The sequence below is a fragment of the Pinus tabuliformis genome, chromosome 8 (genome assembly GCF_031772625.1).
Source record: "Pinus tabuliformis cultivar Carrire ecotype Pingquan chromosome 8, CPIR1, whole genome shotgun sequence".
Taxonomy (NCBI): Eukaryota; Viridiplantae; Streptophyta; class Pinopsida; order Pinales; family Pinaceae; genus Pinus; species Pinus tabuliformis.
In genome coordinates this window covers 1,088,520,130-1,088,540,559 of record NC_142294.1, presented here as the reverse complement: position 1 = coordinate 1,088,540,559, position 20,430 = coordinate 1,088,520,130, and the positions used below count along the sequence as shown (strand labels likewise).

At 35.8% G+C, this 20,430-nt stretch overlaps 1 protein-coding gene and 1 long non-coding RNA gene across 4 annotated transcripts in view; both read left to right on the top strand.

The window, feature by feature from the left end:
* Positions 1 to 1,184: 1,184 nt before the first annotated feature.
* Positions 1,185 to 4,170, top strand: LOC149239140 (uncharacterized). Its single transcript, XR_016245434.1, has 5 exons — positions 1,185 to 1,383; positions 2,173 to 2,293; positions 2,395 to 2,445; positions 2,530 to 2,652; positions 2,893 to 4,170. It is a non-coding gene; the product is annotated as an uncharacterized LOC149239140 (long non-coding RNA).
* A 2,319-nt stretch (positions 4,171 to 6,489) lies between these two features.
* Positions 6,490 to 20,430, top strand: part of LOC149239139 (uncharacterized) — a 211,938-nt gene continuing 197,997 nt past the window's right edge. Inside the window, exons 1-8 of one of the 3 annotated variants that reach the window (XM_089373321.1) lie at positions 6,490 to 6,809; positions 7,642 to 7,704; positions 7,807 to 7,928; positions 8,045 to 8,095; positions 8,189 to 8,311; positions 8,556 to 8,675; positions 8,776 to 8,917; positions 16,597 to 16,767. In XM_089373321.1, coding sequence (XP_089229447.1) covers positions 7,663 to 7,704; positions 7,807 to 7,928; positions 8,045 to 8,095; positions 8,189 to 8,311; positions 8,556 to 8,675; positions 8,776 to 8,917; positions 16,597 to 16,767 — 771 coding nt within the window. In that variant the 5' untranslated portion in view covers positions 6,490 to 6,809; positions 7,642 to 7,662. The other 2 variants (XM_089373322.1, XM_089373320.1) reach the window with 2 other exon arrangements.

Here is a 20,430-nt window from a genome sequence, read left to right as displayed (position 1 = left end):
AACCCTTAACATTGTTGGATTTTTTCCCATGGAGTTTCAAATCGGTGACCTTCACATCACAGAGTGCCTTAACATTACACCCCATCACCGTTTATTCTACACCATATGGACATAATTGATGCTTCTTTCACCTTGCTAAACAAATGTTTTTTTCCTTTAAGCAGAAAATAACATCTTGCTAAAGGCATGTCAAAAATATGAATTGTAAGCTAGTTTATTTTAAAATGATTTTGTTATTTAAGATGGTTTTGAATAATAACAAGTAGACCACTAGTAGTAGTTTTGAATTCCCTTATAACAAAGTGTGACATTTCTAAGTTTAAAGTGTGATCCCCATACTATTTTGAAATGATAAAAAACTTGAAAAAAATTAAAAAAATAAAATAAAATAATATATTAAAGATATAGAACTTATTTTGAAATGATAAAAAAACTTGAAAAAATTAAAAAAATAAAATAAAATAATATATTAAAGATAGAGGACTTTGTGTTTGTATTGCAAGAACAAAGAACATTATGTCATTAAAAGTTAAAAAAATGGAGTTATTGTGTTGCTGGTACACTCAATGTGTGTGTTTACATTTCTAGATTGATTTTGTTGCTTTAATGTGAATGTAATCCTGAAACTGAAACTGGATCAGCCAAAAATGACATTGTGTTACCATGGGCGTTGAATGACTGTGGCCGTCATGATAATTTCACACTTTCATGCAAATGGTAGGCACAGAAATATGGGTGTTTTCAAATTAAGTTCCTTTAAAGCAGACTTTAACCAGGAGACTTGATCTTAAAGAAAGGAAGAGGCAAAACTTTGAGTTGGTGCAACCCGTGGGCGAGGAGTGTGGGGCAGGGTGGCATCAATAACAAAGTGGAACCCGGGGGCCATGCAGTCAAATCAAATTAAGAACCAAATTCAAATGCATACCGTGATATTTGTTTTTATCACGAGTCTTCTCTATTTTTTCCAGTTTTAGAGTCGGGTCACGCACACGCAAGGTGCATGAACATGTATCCCATGATGTTGCCTGCCACTCAGTGATCAGAAAGTCTGGTCCGGGTAAACATTCCGTTTTCAGTGGGGTGAGGGATGTTGATGGAACATACCAATACTTCTTAAATATATACACACAACCACTCATTGCAGCGTTAGAGTGTAGTACTCGTTGCAGCGGTAGAGTGTAGTGGGTTGGAAGAAATATACCTTTTAGTTATACATCAATCTCAGTCGTTTTCTTTACATTATTTTTCCATATCTCACACCTCAATCAGAGCGTGTAGCAGTTACAGAATCCATCTGATATTCAATTCAAAGGAAAGACGGGAGGAATACGTGTTTGGTTCAATTCAGAAGAACGACAGGACAAATATTTGTTTGTTTAGAAGGTTAATATTTTTGTTATTGAAAGGTCATTGATTCAATTCTTTCAAAACTCTTGATCAGGTTTGGTGACTGAGCTTGAAAAAAATCATCCCTTAAAATCCTTCAGGTAAATATGCTACAAATATTCCACAGTCCATAAAAATAGCAATATTCCATATTCCATGAAAGTAGCGATCACTAATGTTTGGACTTGGTTAATCTTTAGACTTAGTAAACCACATGGAAAAAAAAACCAATGCCATGAAAGTAGCCATCACTGATCTTTGGACTTAGTGAACCACATAGACAAAAAGTAAAAAGTAGCGTACCTGCTCAAAAGCTATTCTTCTAATACTCTGCAACTAACATTTTGCAATGTAATCTGTAACGGCCTGGACATATATTGCGCTCCAATGTTTAAGTCCAGACCACAGGAAAATACCGAGCTATTAAACCGTTAAAGGTTTGCATCTAGTCAAACACGGTCATAACGGCCTGGACATATATTGCGCTCCAATGTTTAAGTCCAGACCACAGGAGAATACCGAGCTATTAAACCGTTAAAGGTCTGCATCTAGTCAAACACGGTCATACCGAAATTTTTTTGGAGTGTCATATAGCGATTTGAAGATAACTTCCGTTAATCTTTTGCAGTTTACACATATTTAGCTGAAGATGGAACCGAGGGATGTAACTTTGAGTATTTGCACTGACCACGGAATCCCCTAGTTCTCTGTCACTTATATTGATGATCTACATTTGCATTTTTTTGGTTGAATTTTGAAGCAGAGATTTTGGTTGGTTTTGTACAGATAGTTATGGACAATGGTATAGTAAGGTCACGTTATCGAAACTCGAAGGAGCTCTGACTGACATTGAGTATGGCGGCATGGACAACATGATGGAGACTCTGAATTTGGAATCTCACAGAGGGTATGTCAATCATTGTCAACAAATCCCCTTTCAACTGGATTTTCTATTAGTTACAGAAGTATTTCTTGTTTAATCTCTTCCTTAAACCAATGTAAATGCAGGTACTGGGATCTCAACTGGAGCTAACCAGGAGGTCCACTGCTATCTGATTCGTGAGTTTACAGTATTGAACCAGAATTATGATTGAATCCCGGTTATGGAAATGGTAATTAGAACTTCAAAATTTATGATTGCAGGATTGAAGGTAGAGAATTTAGTGTGGTCGTGTAGAGTGAGGACCAGGTTGAAGTGTCATTTGTTCGAAACTGGGGCCCTTCATTCCAGGGCACCACACAAATTCCGTTGAATATAGACATAAGGTAAGTAAAATTATTTAACATTCGGCCTGGTGAGTTAGCTTTATTTTGAGGGGTTGATTTTTTTAATTTACTGTCCCTGGCGGGTTAGTTCAATTTGGCGGTTGAATTTTTGAATTGACTGCTTCAAGTGCCTGAGAACTTCTAAATTTATTTAAATCCTTGCTGTCTGAATAAGGTTGGTAAAGGAAATTAATAGATACATTGGATTACCTAATGGATGGTTTCATGATAACTATGCAGGTATGTTTTACTTCGTGCGTATTCAGGTTTCTATGCACATGCCATTTACCAGAGGCCTACCGGATTCCCTGACTGTGATCTTGTCCAGATAGGCATGGTGCTTAGGCTGCACAAGGACAAGTAAAGTCCACGCACAGGTTCCTGCATTTTCCCTGCAATACTGCCCAAATTCAAATTAGACGTGTTCTACAGAGACAGGTGAGATGTGATGTGGGTACAGATTTCAGTATATGGCAAAACAGACAGCAAACAGAGGGTGATGCCAATAGAAGACGATCGATGACCTGCAAGATGCATAACCCTCGCATATCCAGAAGCTGTGCTGCTCAGCAATCCAAGAAACCCAGCTCTGAAGGGACGAGGTAACCACCACCCATCTCTCATAGCTCTCTAGAGCGGGTGATGCCCCGGCCGAATGATTCATGGGACCCTACTTCATAACGGGCGCAGAAGCTTCTCGGGAAGCCGCAAAAAGCACCAGAAGAAGAGCCCGAGCTTTGCTGTTCCGAAAACTCTGATGGATCGCCTGAAAAGAGAGAAGGTTTTGTTTGTTTTTCCACTGAAGAACATGTTACATTAACTACAGAGAAATTGAATGGAAAGACTATAAACAATAGATAGTGAAAGAGTAGTAGGCTTCCTACTGGGTAATTTCAGGGAAGGAATGACAGAAGTAGAAGAACCTACAAATTGCCCAAATGTTTTAGCTATAGCTTGCCAGTATACATCAGCTTTCCAAAAATTTATTCGCTCATCTCCACTACCAGTGTGGAACAAATATGGGACTAGTGGATTCTGGCGACTGTTTACTGTTCGGGAAGGACGGTCCCAAACCAGGTGTCTGACTCAGGCAGTGAACAACCAACTTGCAAAAGTTATGTTTATTGCACAGGTCTGCGGTGTCTGACTCAGGCAGTGAACAACCAATTTGCAGAAGTTATCTTTATTGCACAGGTCTGCTCAAAAGGTGTTGAGGAGGACTTGCGTTCAAGCGAATTTCAGCGAATGGCTGAAGCACTTGCTCTGGCATCAGTCTCAGTTTCATCTCCACTTCCTCTCACAGCTCTTTTTGTGCAGGACCATTTTGGGTATTTCCAATGCAGCACCTTTTGATGCCCCACTACTTACAATACCTCTACCCAAAGTTGCAGAAGGTGGTAATCTTGAAGATGCATGCAAGGAACCCTCTCACAGCTCTTTTTGCGCAGGACCGTTTGGGTATTTCCATTTCCAATGGGAGTTGTTTTTAAAAAGACTTTTTGGAAGTTTTTCTGGTCAAAATCCAGTAGCAATTTATTGGAATCGCAAGTTTGATAGCTAATTTCTGCACATTCAAATCAAAGCGTCCCAGGGTTTTTATGGTGCTGAATCCAAATATGCAGTTAAAAAATCATTTTAAATAATACAAATCAAGATTTAACCTCAATTTTTTCTGCGGATTCCGTCACCAAAATCTCCAAAAAAAATCACACTAAAAACAACTCCTTTCCAATGCAGCATCTTTTGATGCCTCACTATTTCCAATACCTGTAGAAGGTGGCAATTTTGAAGATGAATGCAAGGAACCTGACGGGAAAATTCATGATTACAAAAATAATCTTCGATTCCGTATATCACCGAACGAAAGCATCAGAGTGGCTGGTGGTATGGCAGCTCGAAATTTTCACCTTACAATATTTATGGGGAAATTGCTGCGTTGTGTTGCTTGCCTTAGCAGTCCTGCCCTTGAAATGATGGAGACCTGGTTATTGAAACGCCAGAGCAAATGAGATTTAAAGAAAGATTGTTTTCACTGACGAGAGGATCATCTGCCGCACAGTCTAGAGGCAACACCGATTAGGCATGTAGACACTATTTAAAAAGGAATCTGAAAAGAATAATTTGGCAGTAAGAACAAAAAGGCATCATGCTCTTGCTGCTACTACCGCCACTAGAAATTCAGCCAAAAATATGAAACTTGAGTATTTGAAGGAAGCCTTTACAACATCTAATCGGATATTGCAAATTTCTACCCTACATTGGAGATTGGTAAGCAAATTATTTCGAGGTCTCTTTACTAGACTATCTATTGTCAACGTCACAATTGACCCACAAACATTATAGGTATCTCAATCTTTGAATTCTCATTCATCACGGTTACAAGTACACCAAACTTTTTCATTGAAGTCCATTTGTTAGGTCGCACATTGTAAGTGTCACAGTTGGTCCACAAGCATTATGTCTATCTTAAGATCTTTGGTCATCATGGTTTCGGTCATCTACAAACCCATGGTTATGGGTTAACCACACAAAAACCTTGTTTTCAACAACACTTGGTTTTGAGTCATCCAAAAACCCACAATTATGAGTCAACCACATAACCCTTCTCTTCATTGATTCATATTTAACAAACGCTTCCTAGGAAGGGATATGATGCAATGGGACCATTACTTCTTAAGGGAGAAGAAGTGATACAAATGGAAAGTGTCATCCACCCATGGTATTGTAATTTAAGAAGGCTATAAATAATGAATCTCACTTTGTAAAACACAGATTTGTCGACATGAAGTAGATGTAACAATGTTTTCCTTCTCATTTAATAAAAAAATGGGTTTTATGGTGTATCTTGTTATCTCTTTTCATATTTTTTTGAGATGTATTCAGTTCATACATTCTTTCATCGATGTTTTTGTGCTTGGTTCTCCCCTCCTTTCTCAACATTCTTGGTTCGTAGATCTTAGCCCCCAAGATTTAGATCAAGCCCCCAACTCCAGCAGGAACAAACACCTAAAATCAGGTACTAATCACTTCCTCAGATAATTGATGCTTCTTTTTCTTTTAACCTCTAGACAAATATTTTTTCCTTTCAGTAAAATAATTTCTTTACGCAGTTATGTAGCTAGCAATAACTGGATGTGATTTTTTTTATATCTTGCCTAGAGCATGTCATAAACAACAACTGCAAGCTAATATATTTTAAAATAGCTTTGAAACATGAACTGCAAGCCAATATATTTTAGAATAGCTTTAACTAAAAAAATAGACCACTGACAACAGTTCTGATTTCCATTGTGACATACTACTGAAAAAGTGTTAAGTTGAAACCATGATCTCTAATTTTGTACGATGCTATCCTCTGATCTGATTTTGTATGATGTTATTTTGAAATAATAACGATGCTATCCGCTGATTTGATTTTGTATGATGTTATTTTGAAATAATAAAAAATTTATTTAAAGAAAAAACACACAAAGGAACTTCTATATTAAAGATAAGACTTTGTGTTTGTAATGAAAGTACAAAGAACATTATTTCATTAAAAGTTTTTAAAAATGGGGTGAATGTGGTGCTGGGACACTCAATAAGTGTGTTTAAATTTCTAGATCGATTATGTTTTTATAATGTGAATATAATCGTGAAACTAGACCGGGAAAAAATTGGCATTGCGTAACCATGGGCGTTTAATGACTGTGGTCGTCATGCTCATTTCACGCTTTTATTCAATGGTAAGCGCAGAAAAATGGGTGTTTTCAGATTAGTTCCTTTAAAGGAGACTTGATCTTAAAGAAAGGAAGAGGCAAAACTTTGAATGGATGCAAGCTGTGGGCGAGGAGTGTGGGGCAGGGTGGCATCACTAACAAAGTGAAAATGAGGCATCCAGTCAAATCAAATTCAGATCCAAATTCAAACTCATTCCGTGATATCTGTTTTTATCACAGTGTCTTCTCCATTTTTTCAGTTCTATTTGAAATGGCCGAGTCGGGTCACGCACATGCAAGGTGCATGAACAGGTAACCAGTGATGTTGCCTGCCACTCAGTGACCAGAAAGTCGGGTCGGGGTAAACATTACGTTTTCAGGGGGGTGGACGGATGCTGATGGAACGTGCCAGTATTTAAATATATATAGCGGTAGAGGGTGGGTTGGAAGAAATATAGCGTAAGTAATACTTCAATCTCAGTCGTTTTCTTTACATTATTTTCCCATATCTCACGCCTCAATCAGAGCGTGTAGCAGTTACAGAATCCATCTGATATATCAATTCAATTCAGAGGAAGAAGGACCGGAGGAATACTGGTTTGTTTATAATTTAAGAGTGGTTTGTTTATAATTTAAGAGCAGAGGGTTAATTTAATTGGTCAGTCTTAGTTGATAAAGTATCTTTGTTATTAAGAGATTATAGGTTGAGATTAGACGTTATAGGTTTAATTTTCTTAATATTTTGGGGATAAGCAACTAAAGAATCTTTGTTATTAAGAGATTATAGGTTCAGATTACACGTTATAGGTTTAATTTTCTTAATATTTGTTATTAAGAGATTATAGGTTCAGATTACACGTTATAGGTTTAATTTTCTTAATATTTTGGGGATAAGTTTTATATCTTTGAGAGAGAAATTAGAGGTTGAGATTACAGATTATATAATTGACACTTTCGAAATCAAGCTATCTCGAAATCAAACTATCAAGCTCCGTGATAAATATTCTATGATGATCACTGATATCTGAGTGTTTGAACAACATATAGAAACAAAATGTAAATAGCATACCTACTCAAAAGTTATTCCTTCTAGGACTCTGCAACTAATATTTTGCAATGTAATCTAATCTGTAACGGCCTGGACATATATTGTGCTCCAACGCTAAAGTCCAGACCACAGGAAAATACCGAGCTAGTAAACCGTTAAAAGTCTGCGTTAAGCATGGGCAAACACATTTTTTTTCAAGTGTCATATATCGATTTGAAGATAACTTCTGTTAATCTTTTGCAGTTTACACATATTTAGCTGAAGATGGAACCGAGCGATGTGACTTTGAATATTTACACTGACCACGTAATCCCCTTGTTCTCTGTAACTTATACTGATGTACATTTGCATTTCTTTGGTGAATTTTGGTGGAATTTTGAAGCAGAGATTTTGGTTGGTTTTGTACAGATAGTTATGGACAATGGTATTGTAAAGGTCACGTTATCGAAACCCCAAGGAGCTGTGACTGAGATTGAATATGGCGGCATAGACAACATGATGGAGACTCTGAATTTGGAAGCCCACAGAGGGTATGTCAATCATTGTCCACAAATCCCCAAAATATCTTATTTGCAACCGGATTTTCTCTTAATTACAGGAGTTGTGTTTCTCATGTAATGTCTTCCTTAAACCAATGCAAATGCAGGTACTGGGATCTCAACTGGAGCGAACCAGGAGGTCCACTGCTATCTGATTCGTGAGTTTACAGCATTGAACCAAAATTGTGATTGAATAAGTTGTTCCCCGGTTATGGAAATGGTAATTAGAACTTCAAAATCTATGATTGCAGGATTGAAGGTAGAGAATTTACTGTGGTCGTGCAGACAGAGGACCAGGTTGAAGTATCATTTGTTCGAAACTGGGACCCTTCATTCCAGAACACCACACAAATTCCCTTAAGTATAGACCTAAGGTAGGTAAAATTATTCAACATTCAGCCTGGTGAGTTAGCTTTACTTTTGGGGGTTGATTTTTTGAATTTACTGTTCCTGTTGCGTTAGTTCTATTTGGGGTTTGAATTTTTGAATTGACTGCTTCAAGTGCCTGAAAACTTCTAAATTTATTTAAACCCTTCCTGGTCTGAATAAGGTTGGAAAAGGAAATGAATAAGGTACATTGGATCATCTAATGGATATGTTGTCATCATCACGATGCAGGTATGTTTTACTTCGTGCGTATTCAGGTTTCTATGCATATGCCATTTACCAGAGGCCTACCGGATTCCCTGACTGCGATCTTGTACAGACGCGGATGGTGTTTAGGCTGCGCAAGGACAAGTAAAGTCCATGCACAGGTTCCTGCATTTTCTCTGCAATATTGCCCAAATTGAAATTAGACGTGTTTTACTGAGACAGGTGAGATGTGATGTGGGTACAGATTTCAGTACATGGCAATAGCAGACAACAAACAGAGGGTGATGCCAATAGAAGACGATCGATCCCCTGCAAGATGCAGAACACTAGCATATCCAGAAGCTGTGTTGCTCACCAATCCAAGAAACCCAGCTCTGAAGGGCGAGGTAAGCACCACGCATCTCTCATATCTCTCTACATATTGTAGCATTCCGTGTATTTTTGTTCGAGTTTGCTTTCCTTGTCATTTTGTTCCGGTCTGGTTTTTGGAAGAACTCCTTAATTTTGTTAGAGTTTGAGATATATTCCTCCTCAATCTATTAGAATTGAGACTTATTCTCCCCAAGGATCCTATGAATTGCATTAAAACAAAACATTTGTTCGTAAAAATTTCATTACTTTAATATAATATATGAACAGTCTCTAAACTTAAACTATAAGAAAAATTCAATATTTTCTTTTAATAGTCCAATATAATCTAAGAACATTCTCTGAACTGAGAACAATCTCTAAACTAACATTCTCCGAACTCAGAAGAATCTCTAAACTTTAATGAGCATGGGAGTAGATAAATTCAAGTGTTTTTTAATGATTTTTTTTTTTTTATTAAATAACATTTTTTAAATTTCAAAATATGGGGACACAACACATTCAAGCAACTACGCTTGGTTTTCCTTTACTACTCCAACCTATTCAGGCTGTTAAATTAACAATAATAGAAGACATACTTATGTTATTTACCCCGCAATGCTTTACAACTCTTTTGATTTGTTTATTTCCAAAAAGTTCACCCTAATCTTAACCCGTGATATGACCGATCATTAATTATTCTTATGGTTCCCTTGTAGCGCGTGATATTGCGCCGATAGCGTCTTTATCGATTCAGACTTTCACTTTTTCTCAAAGACACAAAATATTTGAATCCTGTTGACGAGGCGATGTCAGAGTTTCACTTATTCTCTAAACAAAACAAATGACACAAAAAACATTTGAAAACCTGTGTACAGTTCATGTCAGAGTTTCACTTACTACCAAAACAGAAAGAATTGAAATTTTGTGTACAGCTGTGCGTACTTCGCTCCATAAAGTGCAGGTAGGTACAGAGTCATTACGCTCAGCGCGTAGGCTAATTTCCCAACGGAATGAACCTTCGACAGAATGAGACAAACAGCAATCAAACTGTCTTGTTTTTCTGGGTAAATTTGATATTAAATCCGTCGGAATTATGTTGAAGCATGTTTTATTTTATTTTTATGATTTTATTTTTAATGAGCCGGATTGAGAAAATTTATCATAATTTAGTGGTTTATGAGTGTTTTTATTTTTATGAGCAGTATTGAGAAAATTTATCATAATTTAGTGGTCAAACTAGTTGTGAGGACAATAATATCTGGCTGTTATTAGCAAATGGGTGACTCATCACAGTGATTCAAGGAAAACCAGGGCACTTGGAATAACCTGTCCTTAAGGGGCAGACTTTCACTCCTACCATATGTCTCTGGGTCTTGAGCAGTTAACCTGTTTCAGACTCATCACCTTTATTCAAGGAAAACTATGCCACTTGGAATAACCAGTATCGATAAGGGGCAGACTTTGTCTCTGGGACTTAGGGTGTTAACCTGTTTTTAAAGAATACAACCTCTTAGCCAAAAAACAATTTTAAAACATACTCCAAACCTATTTTATCCATGTTTTAATTAATTTTATTTTATTTAAAATAATGTAAGGATAAGTATATGTTTAAAATAATTTACGAGTAATAAAATCCATAATTTTATTACAAACTTCCCAGAAAGACAAAATTTAGACTTAACAGCATAGATTTCGGCTAATTCCAGATAATCCAAATCAGGATAATTTAAATCATGGTTTTTGAATCAACTTATTTTACAGAACTGTTTCAAAGACGAATTAATTGGATTACAAGAATTTTACACCTCATTCCAACGATCTGAACGGAAGAATCGAGTTGAAGGGAAGAATTGAGTTGTTTTAGTAAACAGTAGTTTACTCTATAAATGTTAGGTTCTAGAATTTTTTTGGAAATTGCTATTTTTATATAAAATCTTAATTTCTAGTATCACTCTTAGAATACAATTTCCTTTTCTAGAAACAGTTTTGCCAGACGAAAATGCTTATTCACAAGGGCGATGCTGCCATCACATCAAATTCATATTTTACCAACCCACAATTCACATTCAATTCAGTTTTTCCGTTCCCTGTCATTTCAAAGAAATCGTCAAATCAAAGTATATGTCACGGTCGTGCAAGTTCAGGTTTGGAATTTCAAACCCGACCCGATCCAACCCAGCCCAGATAAAGCTAACGAGACATACAGAGCGTTTCACAAAAAATAATTGGTTACTGCTAACAAAGCGCCGTGACTATGTTTCAACAAAGATTGGTGACAGCTAACGGAGAGCTGTGACTAAATTCAACAAATAAAATACCTCGTAACAGTCAATTTACTCGTCAAATTCCATCCTGCGTGCAATGGAATGTCGCCACGCATCCCTGTCCACAGCGAATAGCACTTTTTCTCATGTGTACGCGATTGGTGGAGTAGACGAATATTGTTTTTTGCAGTCCCATAAAGGGCAACATGATGGGATGCTAAAGTGGTTATTTTTATCCGATTCCACCTGATGGGAGATTGACTTTATTTTTATGTTTATTTTTTTAATTCCATCAGGGGGACTCTGATAAAAAAAAACCCACTTTACCCTTTACCCTTTATGGTACTGCAAAAACAGTATGCGTCCACTACACCATCGCGTACACATGAGAAAAAGTGTTATTAGAATATATAATCATAATAGATCTTATAATGTGTTTAGATAAATATTAGATCATTAATTTTGAAGGTTTTTAAATTAAAAAAATTAAATTATTTACTTATTATCCTATTCAATTTTTTTAAACCAACTTTTTACAAGGACACTATCATAATTAAATTTTAGTATTCATCTTTCTGCAACTACACTATTATAATTAAATTTTAGTACGATAAATCTATTATTGTATATTATTAAAGAAAATTATGATGATCCTAGTTTTCAATGGAATTTTTATTTATGGTAATTTTATTTTCTATATTATTAAATTTAATTATAATGTATTAGTTCTCAATTGAGTTTTAAGTGTAACTTAATTAGTAACTTAACTAGCTAATTAACATAGATATCTTTTTAAAGAAATACGGATAAAAGAACATGCATTAGTAAATTATTATGATGTTACTAAGACTGACTTAAAGAGCTAGTGAATAGAGCAAAAGAGGTGTTAGTGAGGATAAAAGAGAATAAAGTGGCATATTAGTTAGGTAAGTTGTCCGAGGTGATGTCTCTCTTGGGTTAGCATGGAGAGAAGACAAGTTATGAGGTAAACAAGACCTCATGCCATCATAACTTGACCTCCTTGCATGAACATTGATTTACAACATCCTATCATTAGATATGCTTCGAGCCAGCATATAATAATGGGGAAGAGACTTGCTATATAAGCATTGATGAATGGAGTTAGAGAATGAGAATTCAATGCTAGAAGTGGTTTGCACCAACTCAACGCAGGTATGGGTATTTTATTTGACAACTCTCTATCTACTTGTTTATCATTCTCTTAGGAAGCTTGGGGGCTAGTCTAAATCTAGTGATCTAGAATTCTATGCAACATTATAATCCGTGGACTTTGGATTTTGGTTTGTGGACTCTAGATTTTGGTCTGTGGATTCTATGTTTGGAAGGGATGGCAAGCCATAGGGAGTTTGAGCAAGGGGAAGCCAACTAGGGTCAACATAGGGCAAGGACTACAAAATGCAGGGCTCCTTTAAATCTTGGTTTAAAACCTTTGAAGGAAAAGGCTAAAATATTTATAATGGTACGATGGTGGGTTTTTTGTATAGGTCAAGCAAGAAGTGGAAGAAATTGAGAAATTGTAAGAGACAAAGAAGGGACTTGACATTTAGTGACAAAGTATATTAGAAGATGATTCCTTGGGTACTTGATACAAGTTTACAAGAAGTAGAGGGCTAAATCCCTAAAGGCAGTGGATTTGTACTAATACATGCACTTATGATTCTAATTGCTATGATTGTAAAATTAAAAGGCACTTAGTGCACTAAAATCCTTAACAAATTAGATCAACTTGACAAGAAATATGAAAACTTGACCAATGTTATATGGGGTCTGATGTTGGAAGTGAGGAGCTAGAAGACGAGGGAGGCACTGGAATGACAAAGGAAGACGACCATAGAAGGACAATGATGTGTGTAAAGAAAACACAAGAAGTTTCTGAGCAATTTAAGTGGGGAACTCCCTCCCACCTACATTATTATTGACTTACACCTCTAAATATGAGCATCAACTTTTGACAGTCTAAGTTATGTTGTTGAGTCTTCTTTTTTATTTTCTTTTTGTTATGATATCAATGTTGTTACAAACAATAAGAAGTATTGGTCTAGAATGAGATAGATAAATTTTTGAACCATCGATACTTTGTTAAGTCCATGGATGGAAAAACAAACATAGAGCAACTCCATTATTTTTTTATCATTGTAGTTTAACTTCCGTCAAAAGTAATCTACAATCCAAAGTAAATGTACTATTTTTCGTGTATTATCAATGGATAATTTAGTTGCAATAAAAAAGAAGAAGAAAGAGAATCATCTTTTAATTTTTATTTTATTTTATTATTGTTGTTATTTTTATAAATAAAATCCAAACATTTATATCATACCATCGTATGGAATAGAATTTATAACAACACGATCATTGTCAAAGTTCCAACCTTGTTTTGTTTTTAGATCTTTATGGAGAGGAATGACAAGGATTCTACTCTATGAATTAATATTCGTCATTATACATATAAGTCCACAAAAAAACATAACAAAATAGTTATGTATGTCCTTTATGCATATGGAATTGAAATGTATGATCGGTGCTCCAAGTGACACATAACTTGATAGAAGTGTGAATGGACATTCACGTCTAAATATAAACCAAATTGAAATGGAGCCAATAATTTTTATCAGAAGAGGATGAATAAAAAATTACATAAAATAATACAAAATATTACAAATTATATATATTTATATACATAAATGGTAAGTCCAAGTTTTAAAATGTCAAATATGCAAAGTTTGCTTATTTCTATTCATGTAAGGTTGCAGATAGCAAAAAAGCATCAATATATAAATATTAGGACACATAAAATTAAAATTTTAATAAGACATACAAAAACATTGAGGCTCTAAGTGGCCTATAGAATCCAAAAATCATCATACTATAATCAAATCAATAAAAAACATACATGAACTATGGATCATTGGTCCAACTCGGATAGGTCAAGTCTAAGAATTTGAAGTTTGCTTTCTCTTAGTGAATGGCATCAACATTGGTTGCAATTTGATATTTAAATCAATGGGAACCATTGGGCTAGCCTATAGGTCTCAACACTTGGCATTATGAAGAAGCCTATTCCCCTTTTTATTTTTGAATATCATATTTTCAAAATTCCTAATTCATTCACTATAGAGAAAAAGGTATAGGACCTTCTTTTGCATATATGTTGAATGTTGAAAAACAACCCAATTTCTATCTTCTATTTGTGAGGTTAGATGTGTGTGACTCCATCACTAAACAATCTTAAATGGAGTCCCACTTTAACTTTTAATATTAAAATTTAAGTGAATGTTAGCAACTATCTTTACTTATAACATTAGCATTAACATTAACAATTACTATTAAAATCTAAACACATTTACAAGAGGTCCATTGGCTGACACGACAATGTCAAAGCTCATTTACATTCATTCATTGACGATAAAATGACTCATTCTTTCAATTTTCTCCCTTTGTAGTCCCTTAATAGGTTGGTTGCATTGGCTTTGACTGGAACTAACTAGTTCATCCCCAAACTAGTGCAAAATTAGTGCCAGAAACAAATTTAAACCAATATATTAAAAAATTGATTAGAACTAACCAATTCTAATAACATTGCTCATCCTATCCTTGATTAGTTTGGATAAGCGAATTTGGTTCCAATACAATGGGCTTCATTTATGTGTCAAATATTTTAATCAGAGAGCCCTACTTCTTAACATTGTTGATCCTTTTCTTGATTAGTTTAGATACACAAAATTGGTTCCAATACAATGGTCTTCATTTATGTGCCAAATAGTTTAATGAGAAATCCCTACTTTTTGTATGTCTTAAGACTTAAGTTAGAAGGCCCAAAGAGTTGGATCTCTCAAATAAGGTGAATTAATCTCAATTTGGTTGGGTGCAAATTTACAATTCCACTAAAGTATAATATTTTCTCTCAACATGCGAGAGTCTCCTTTCTCATGGATTTAATCTTTGTCTTTTTGTTTAGGCTAATCCTTAAGTTAAAGCCATTAATTTTCCTAGGTAATTGGTATTGTCTCCTATGTTTTAGGTATAGCATCTAGTTAGGTTCCTTATATTGTTTAGGGTGATCCCTTTGATCCTTGCACTATCCAAATTTTCTCTTGAAGCTTCATCAAACTTGAGTTTAAAACATTGGGGTATTGGTACTTTCTATTTGGTTAGATTAGATGATATTTGGTCAATATTAGGGTTGGAATAAGATATATTGGAAACATGGATTTGGATTCCCTCTCTTCGTCTACACCCTTTGGGTCCTTTTTTCTTTCCAATTTTTGTTTGATGTGGTCTTGATTACGTTTCTAGATATATTCCCTTGGGCTTGCTTAAGGGTTTTTTATCTTAAAAATTCACACTATTGTGCTCTATACAAATATTCCATATCATTGCCTCTAGGATAGCTACCCACATCATATCTCCCACATTGAATTTAAAATTGACTTTCAATCAAATACAACATATTGCTTCCTATTTTTGTAAATGAGTATGTTACTTATCATCCTCTTTATATCCATTAGAATGATTGGGTATAGTGGCATTCAATGAACAGATAGGGATTTTACATCACTATAGAAAATAATACATTGGGGAGTTGATCTCATAAATCCTCTTTTTTAGATATTTTCACATGTTTGATTTCTTTTCCATGCCCATTGTAATAAAAAGGTGGATATTTTGGGCCATTGGGGCTTAGTCCAGTAAATCCTCTTTTCTATATATTATCCCATGTTTTATTTCTTTCCCGCGCCAATTGCCACAAAAAGTGGATATTTTGGGCCATTGGTCCAAGTTCCATATTTTTTTTTCCAATTTAGCTCCCAATTACCTAGGTGCTCATGATCAATAAATAAATTGTAACCTTGTTTAACATTGAATTCCCCAAACCCTACTTGTTCCATGCTAGGACATTTGGGCACTCTTTGGCAATTATTTGTCTTTTCAAAATTGTTCCTTTTTATCTTTAGCCAATAATATCTCCCACAACTATGGGGACTTACATTAAATTCCTAAAAAGCATTGGTATTAGGAGTTGAGGTTGTTTGATATTGAGTTTCTCATAATTGGTGCACATATCTCTTCCTCAAGTTATCTTCCATTTATTGATCTGCATTAATGTTTTTGATTTCTCTAAATGAAGGAAATTTATTCCACTAGTCCTCCCAATATAGGATTGATCTTCCATCTTGGATTTCCTAAAAAATGTTCTTTGTAGTCAAATTCATTCCCTTGTATTGTCGCAAATTTGGGAGCCATTAGGGTAGGAATTGCTTATTGGGGTGTATTTTTAGAGGATTCTAGGTGCTTACTTTCCTTTCCATATTTGGGTTCATAAGTCTAAGCTCTTTTTGTGCCATGTTGAAATTAATTTGTTGGATGATTTCTGTGCATTAAATTTTGTTTTGATTCGAATCCGAAATTAATTGATGCATGGTTGGGAGCAGGTGGATGACAAGTACCAGTATTCCTTAGATAACAAGGAAGGTGGAGTATATGGATGGGTGAGTTTCGATCCCATGGTTGGCTTCTGGATTAATTTTCCAAGTTATGAATACCGAAATGGAGGCCCCACCAAGCAGAACTTGACACTTCACGCTGGACCCATTTGTCTTGCTGTAAGTATTTTCAATATTAGTGCTATACTATTCAATTCTATTGCTTTGCTGCTATTCATTTATTTACAGCCATACTGCAACACATAGTTTTGCACTCTTCCTTTCGGATCTTTCCTGTGCATTGAATGCTTTTCATCGTTAGAGACATATTTATATCAATGAATTTGCATGTGAACTTAGATTACTTAGCATGTGATCAGTACCCTGAAATTAGAGAAAGATAAGTGATCTGCATTTTTAGGTTTAATTGTTTTACAGAAACACGCTAATAACTTTCTCAACTCTGAAAGAGACACAATAATCAATTGAATTATTGCCATTAGTAATTACAATACTATCATGAATATATTGATTTATTATGGATGCTATCTCACGTCCCTCCCTCTGTTATCATATTTGTAACATAAGTAAAAAATGAGTATTTTAGGAAGTAACCAAGGTTAAAGCAGAGTGTGGTTAGTTGAACCCTGTAACCATAAGAAGATATGCTAACTAATCTGGATCAAATGCAGAAGCAAAATCAATTAGAATATTTTTAAGATGACGACTTTATATAGTCTTGTGTCAAAGTGAAGTTTGTCATCAATTATAATTTCCTTTGAAGCAGAGTGTCACTAGTTGAACTCCGTACCCATAGGAAGATGTACTAACTAATCAGGAGCAGATGCAGAAGCAAAATCAATTAGAATATTTTTAAAATGACGAATTTAGATAGTCTTGTGTCATAGTGAAGTTTGACATCAATTAAAATTTCCTTTGATCATGGGTGTTCAAAATCCGTTAGCAAGGCTATCACTACTACTTCTTCTTCTTCTATTTTTTTTGAAAATATATATTTATATTTACAGAAAATGTCTTATTTTTCAACCATGGTGGATTGGTAACTCATTGGAGTGATCTGGGCTAGGTCCGGGATCAAACCGTCCAGCTGCCACTATACCACCAAGAGTATATCTGATCTGCATGTAAGACGAATATACTAGGAATATATGACTTAACAAGAACCAAGACATCTCATATTGACTACGAACGGAGCGACTGCCTGGGGCCACCTATTCCTCTAGCCTCATCACAATAGGCTTAACATGTCATTTCGGGGAATCAAACTTGGATGGAGAGGGAGTTAACGTCCCATCTTAACCACTCGGCCTACCCTTACAAACAACAAACCAAAAAGTGGAAGGGTCCTCTAGCCTCATCACAACAGGCTTAACATGTCATGTCGGGGAATCAAACTTGGGTGGAGAGGGAGTTAACGTCCCATCTTGATTCTTAACCACTTGGCCTACCCTTACAAACAACAAACCAAAAAGTGGACATTGGAAGGGTATATGAAATGGACTTTATATCCTATTCCAAAGAGCTATAAGCACAGGAATACAATATGAATAAGCTAAAGTCTAAAACTTGAGCATCTTTGATCAACAAAACTCCCATAGCCAATAATGGTGATGTACCTCAGTGCTCATCACAATGCATAGCACAAAAAGTTGATATAGAGCTACCCTGAATCTCAAAAACAAATTTACAATAAATCTTCTAGAGTGTGAACAAAGGCAAAAACTTGTAAGCACTGCCAATTTGCCAAATACCAATGAAGGAGAAGCAGACTAGATAGTTGAAGCCACCGAAGTTTGAACAATGCAACATGGCAATGAATTTGACCCTGAAGAAGAACAAAGCAATGGTGTTGAATGAATTCCCATCAGACAAATGAGCACTCGTGATTCGTAAATTGCCGTGGATATTCCACTCTATAGTTTTCCACAACAAATCTAATAAAATTATATTAGAAAATTTGAATTCTACACTATGAGGGTTTATTTCTCCTTAGATTTTTGGATTTGTAACTTACTGTTTATTGTGTATGCATGCAAATTATAATTATGCAGAAAATAGAGAACAATGAAATAAAACTGACAAACCACAAATTAACGCAAGATATAGCTTGGGAAACCCTTTCAAGAGAAAACCTAGCTAGAAGATGAGGCTGCTCTGCTCTCTTTCTCTGAATGAAAATGGATGCTAGTACAAAGAAGTGAGGACTATGGCTCATTGCCTGCTATAGTGCACAAATCCTCTTGTTTTCTCTCTCCCTATCCACTCTAAGCTACTCTGTTCATCTATGGAACAAAATGCATCCGAATAGAATGGAACCTGTTTTCCCCCTACCTAGTTATAACATAACCCGATGGCCTACTGGTGGTTTAGTTTGACTCCAACTCTTAACTAGAGACACAATATGTTTCTAGAGTCTTCTTCATCTTGATCACATGGTTAGCCCCTTTTCCATGAATAATAGGAACTGACGTGGCATGCTCTCGAATTATGGTGGTCGAAACAGGAAGGTCAAATTCTGAGTGGCATAACTTTTGCAAATAGACTTCGATTGAGGTGATTCTTGCATTGTTGGAAAGGTCTTTGTGTGTATAATAACATGAAAAGGTGCGATGCTTAAGCGTCACAATTTTACCCCCCAAAAAATGTTGTTTGATTCCTCGAACGACTCCCGAAATGTTTCATATCCCAATTCGCAAAACTAGGATTTTTTTGGTAAAAATGGTCTTGTGAGCTGATTCCTCCACTTTTCCCACTCTGAAAGCTTCAAGGTGGATGACAAATAATATAATGATCCAATTTGGATCACACCTACCATTTTGGGAGGCTTTTGGTTCCCAAAAGTATCTACTAAACGAGGTGAGGAAAATTTTCCTCCACCTCTCGGGTGTATGTTAAATTATGGTATGTTCTATGCTTAGAGAAGTTTACTTATTTTTTTCTTCTTATTATCCATAGATTAGCAATCACATATACATTAAGTAAAGTGCAGATAGAACATTAAATGATCAACAAAAAAAAGCCAAGACAAGAGACACAAGATGTGGCAGCTAGCCAGGGACAAACCCCAATGCGGGGAAACCCTTTGATCAAATCTTCTTTTATCTTCAATAGTTCAGCAGAGAGAAATAGTATAAAATCTGAATTCTGTGATTTTATGTTAGCAGAAGCAAACCCTAGATCAGCAAAGTCAAACTTGGTCAAACTAGTTGAAATTGACCTCTAAAATACTTGGTCAATTTCTGGTCAACTTGTCATCGAACAGCCTGAATAAACAACCCTTGAACAGCCCCAAAAGTACAGTCAATTTGCAGATTTTTGAAGCCAACTGCAGCCCTAAACTAGGGCAATCAACACCGGTCAAACCAGAGGTCAGATCACCTCGGTTTTCGTGCCAAATATTGCGGCCTTCCTAGGAGAGGCAACCACACCCAATCCGCACTTCTGCAAGGTCAACGCTGGTCAAAGAGATGACCTGCTGCCCTAGCGTCCTTCTTTCTGCGTCTTCCTTGGCCAAGGACGTCTTCCTTTCAGCCACACGTGAGAGAGAGAGAGGCTCCTTTTATGCGTAAGAGAGAGAGAGAGAGAAGATGAGTGAATGAATTGTCCAAATGAGGAGGAGTCTCCTTGTATTTATATGCAAACGTTGAGTGTGAATAGATGTGACTGTTGGGCTTCTGAGCCTACATAAGTTTGCTGGCCGACCTTGACAATTTGTCCATAATCAAAATAAATTCATATCTCCATAAATATATATTGGAATCGGATGATCTTTAGATCAATCCTACACCTCTCGATGAGAGGAATCTAGGAAAAATATCAGAA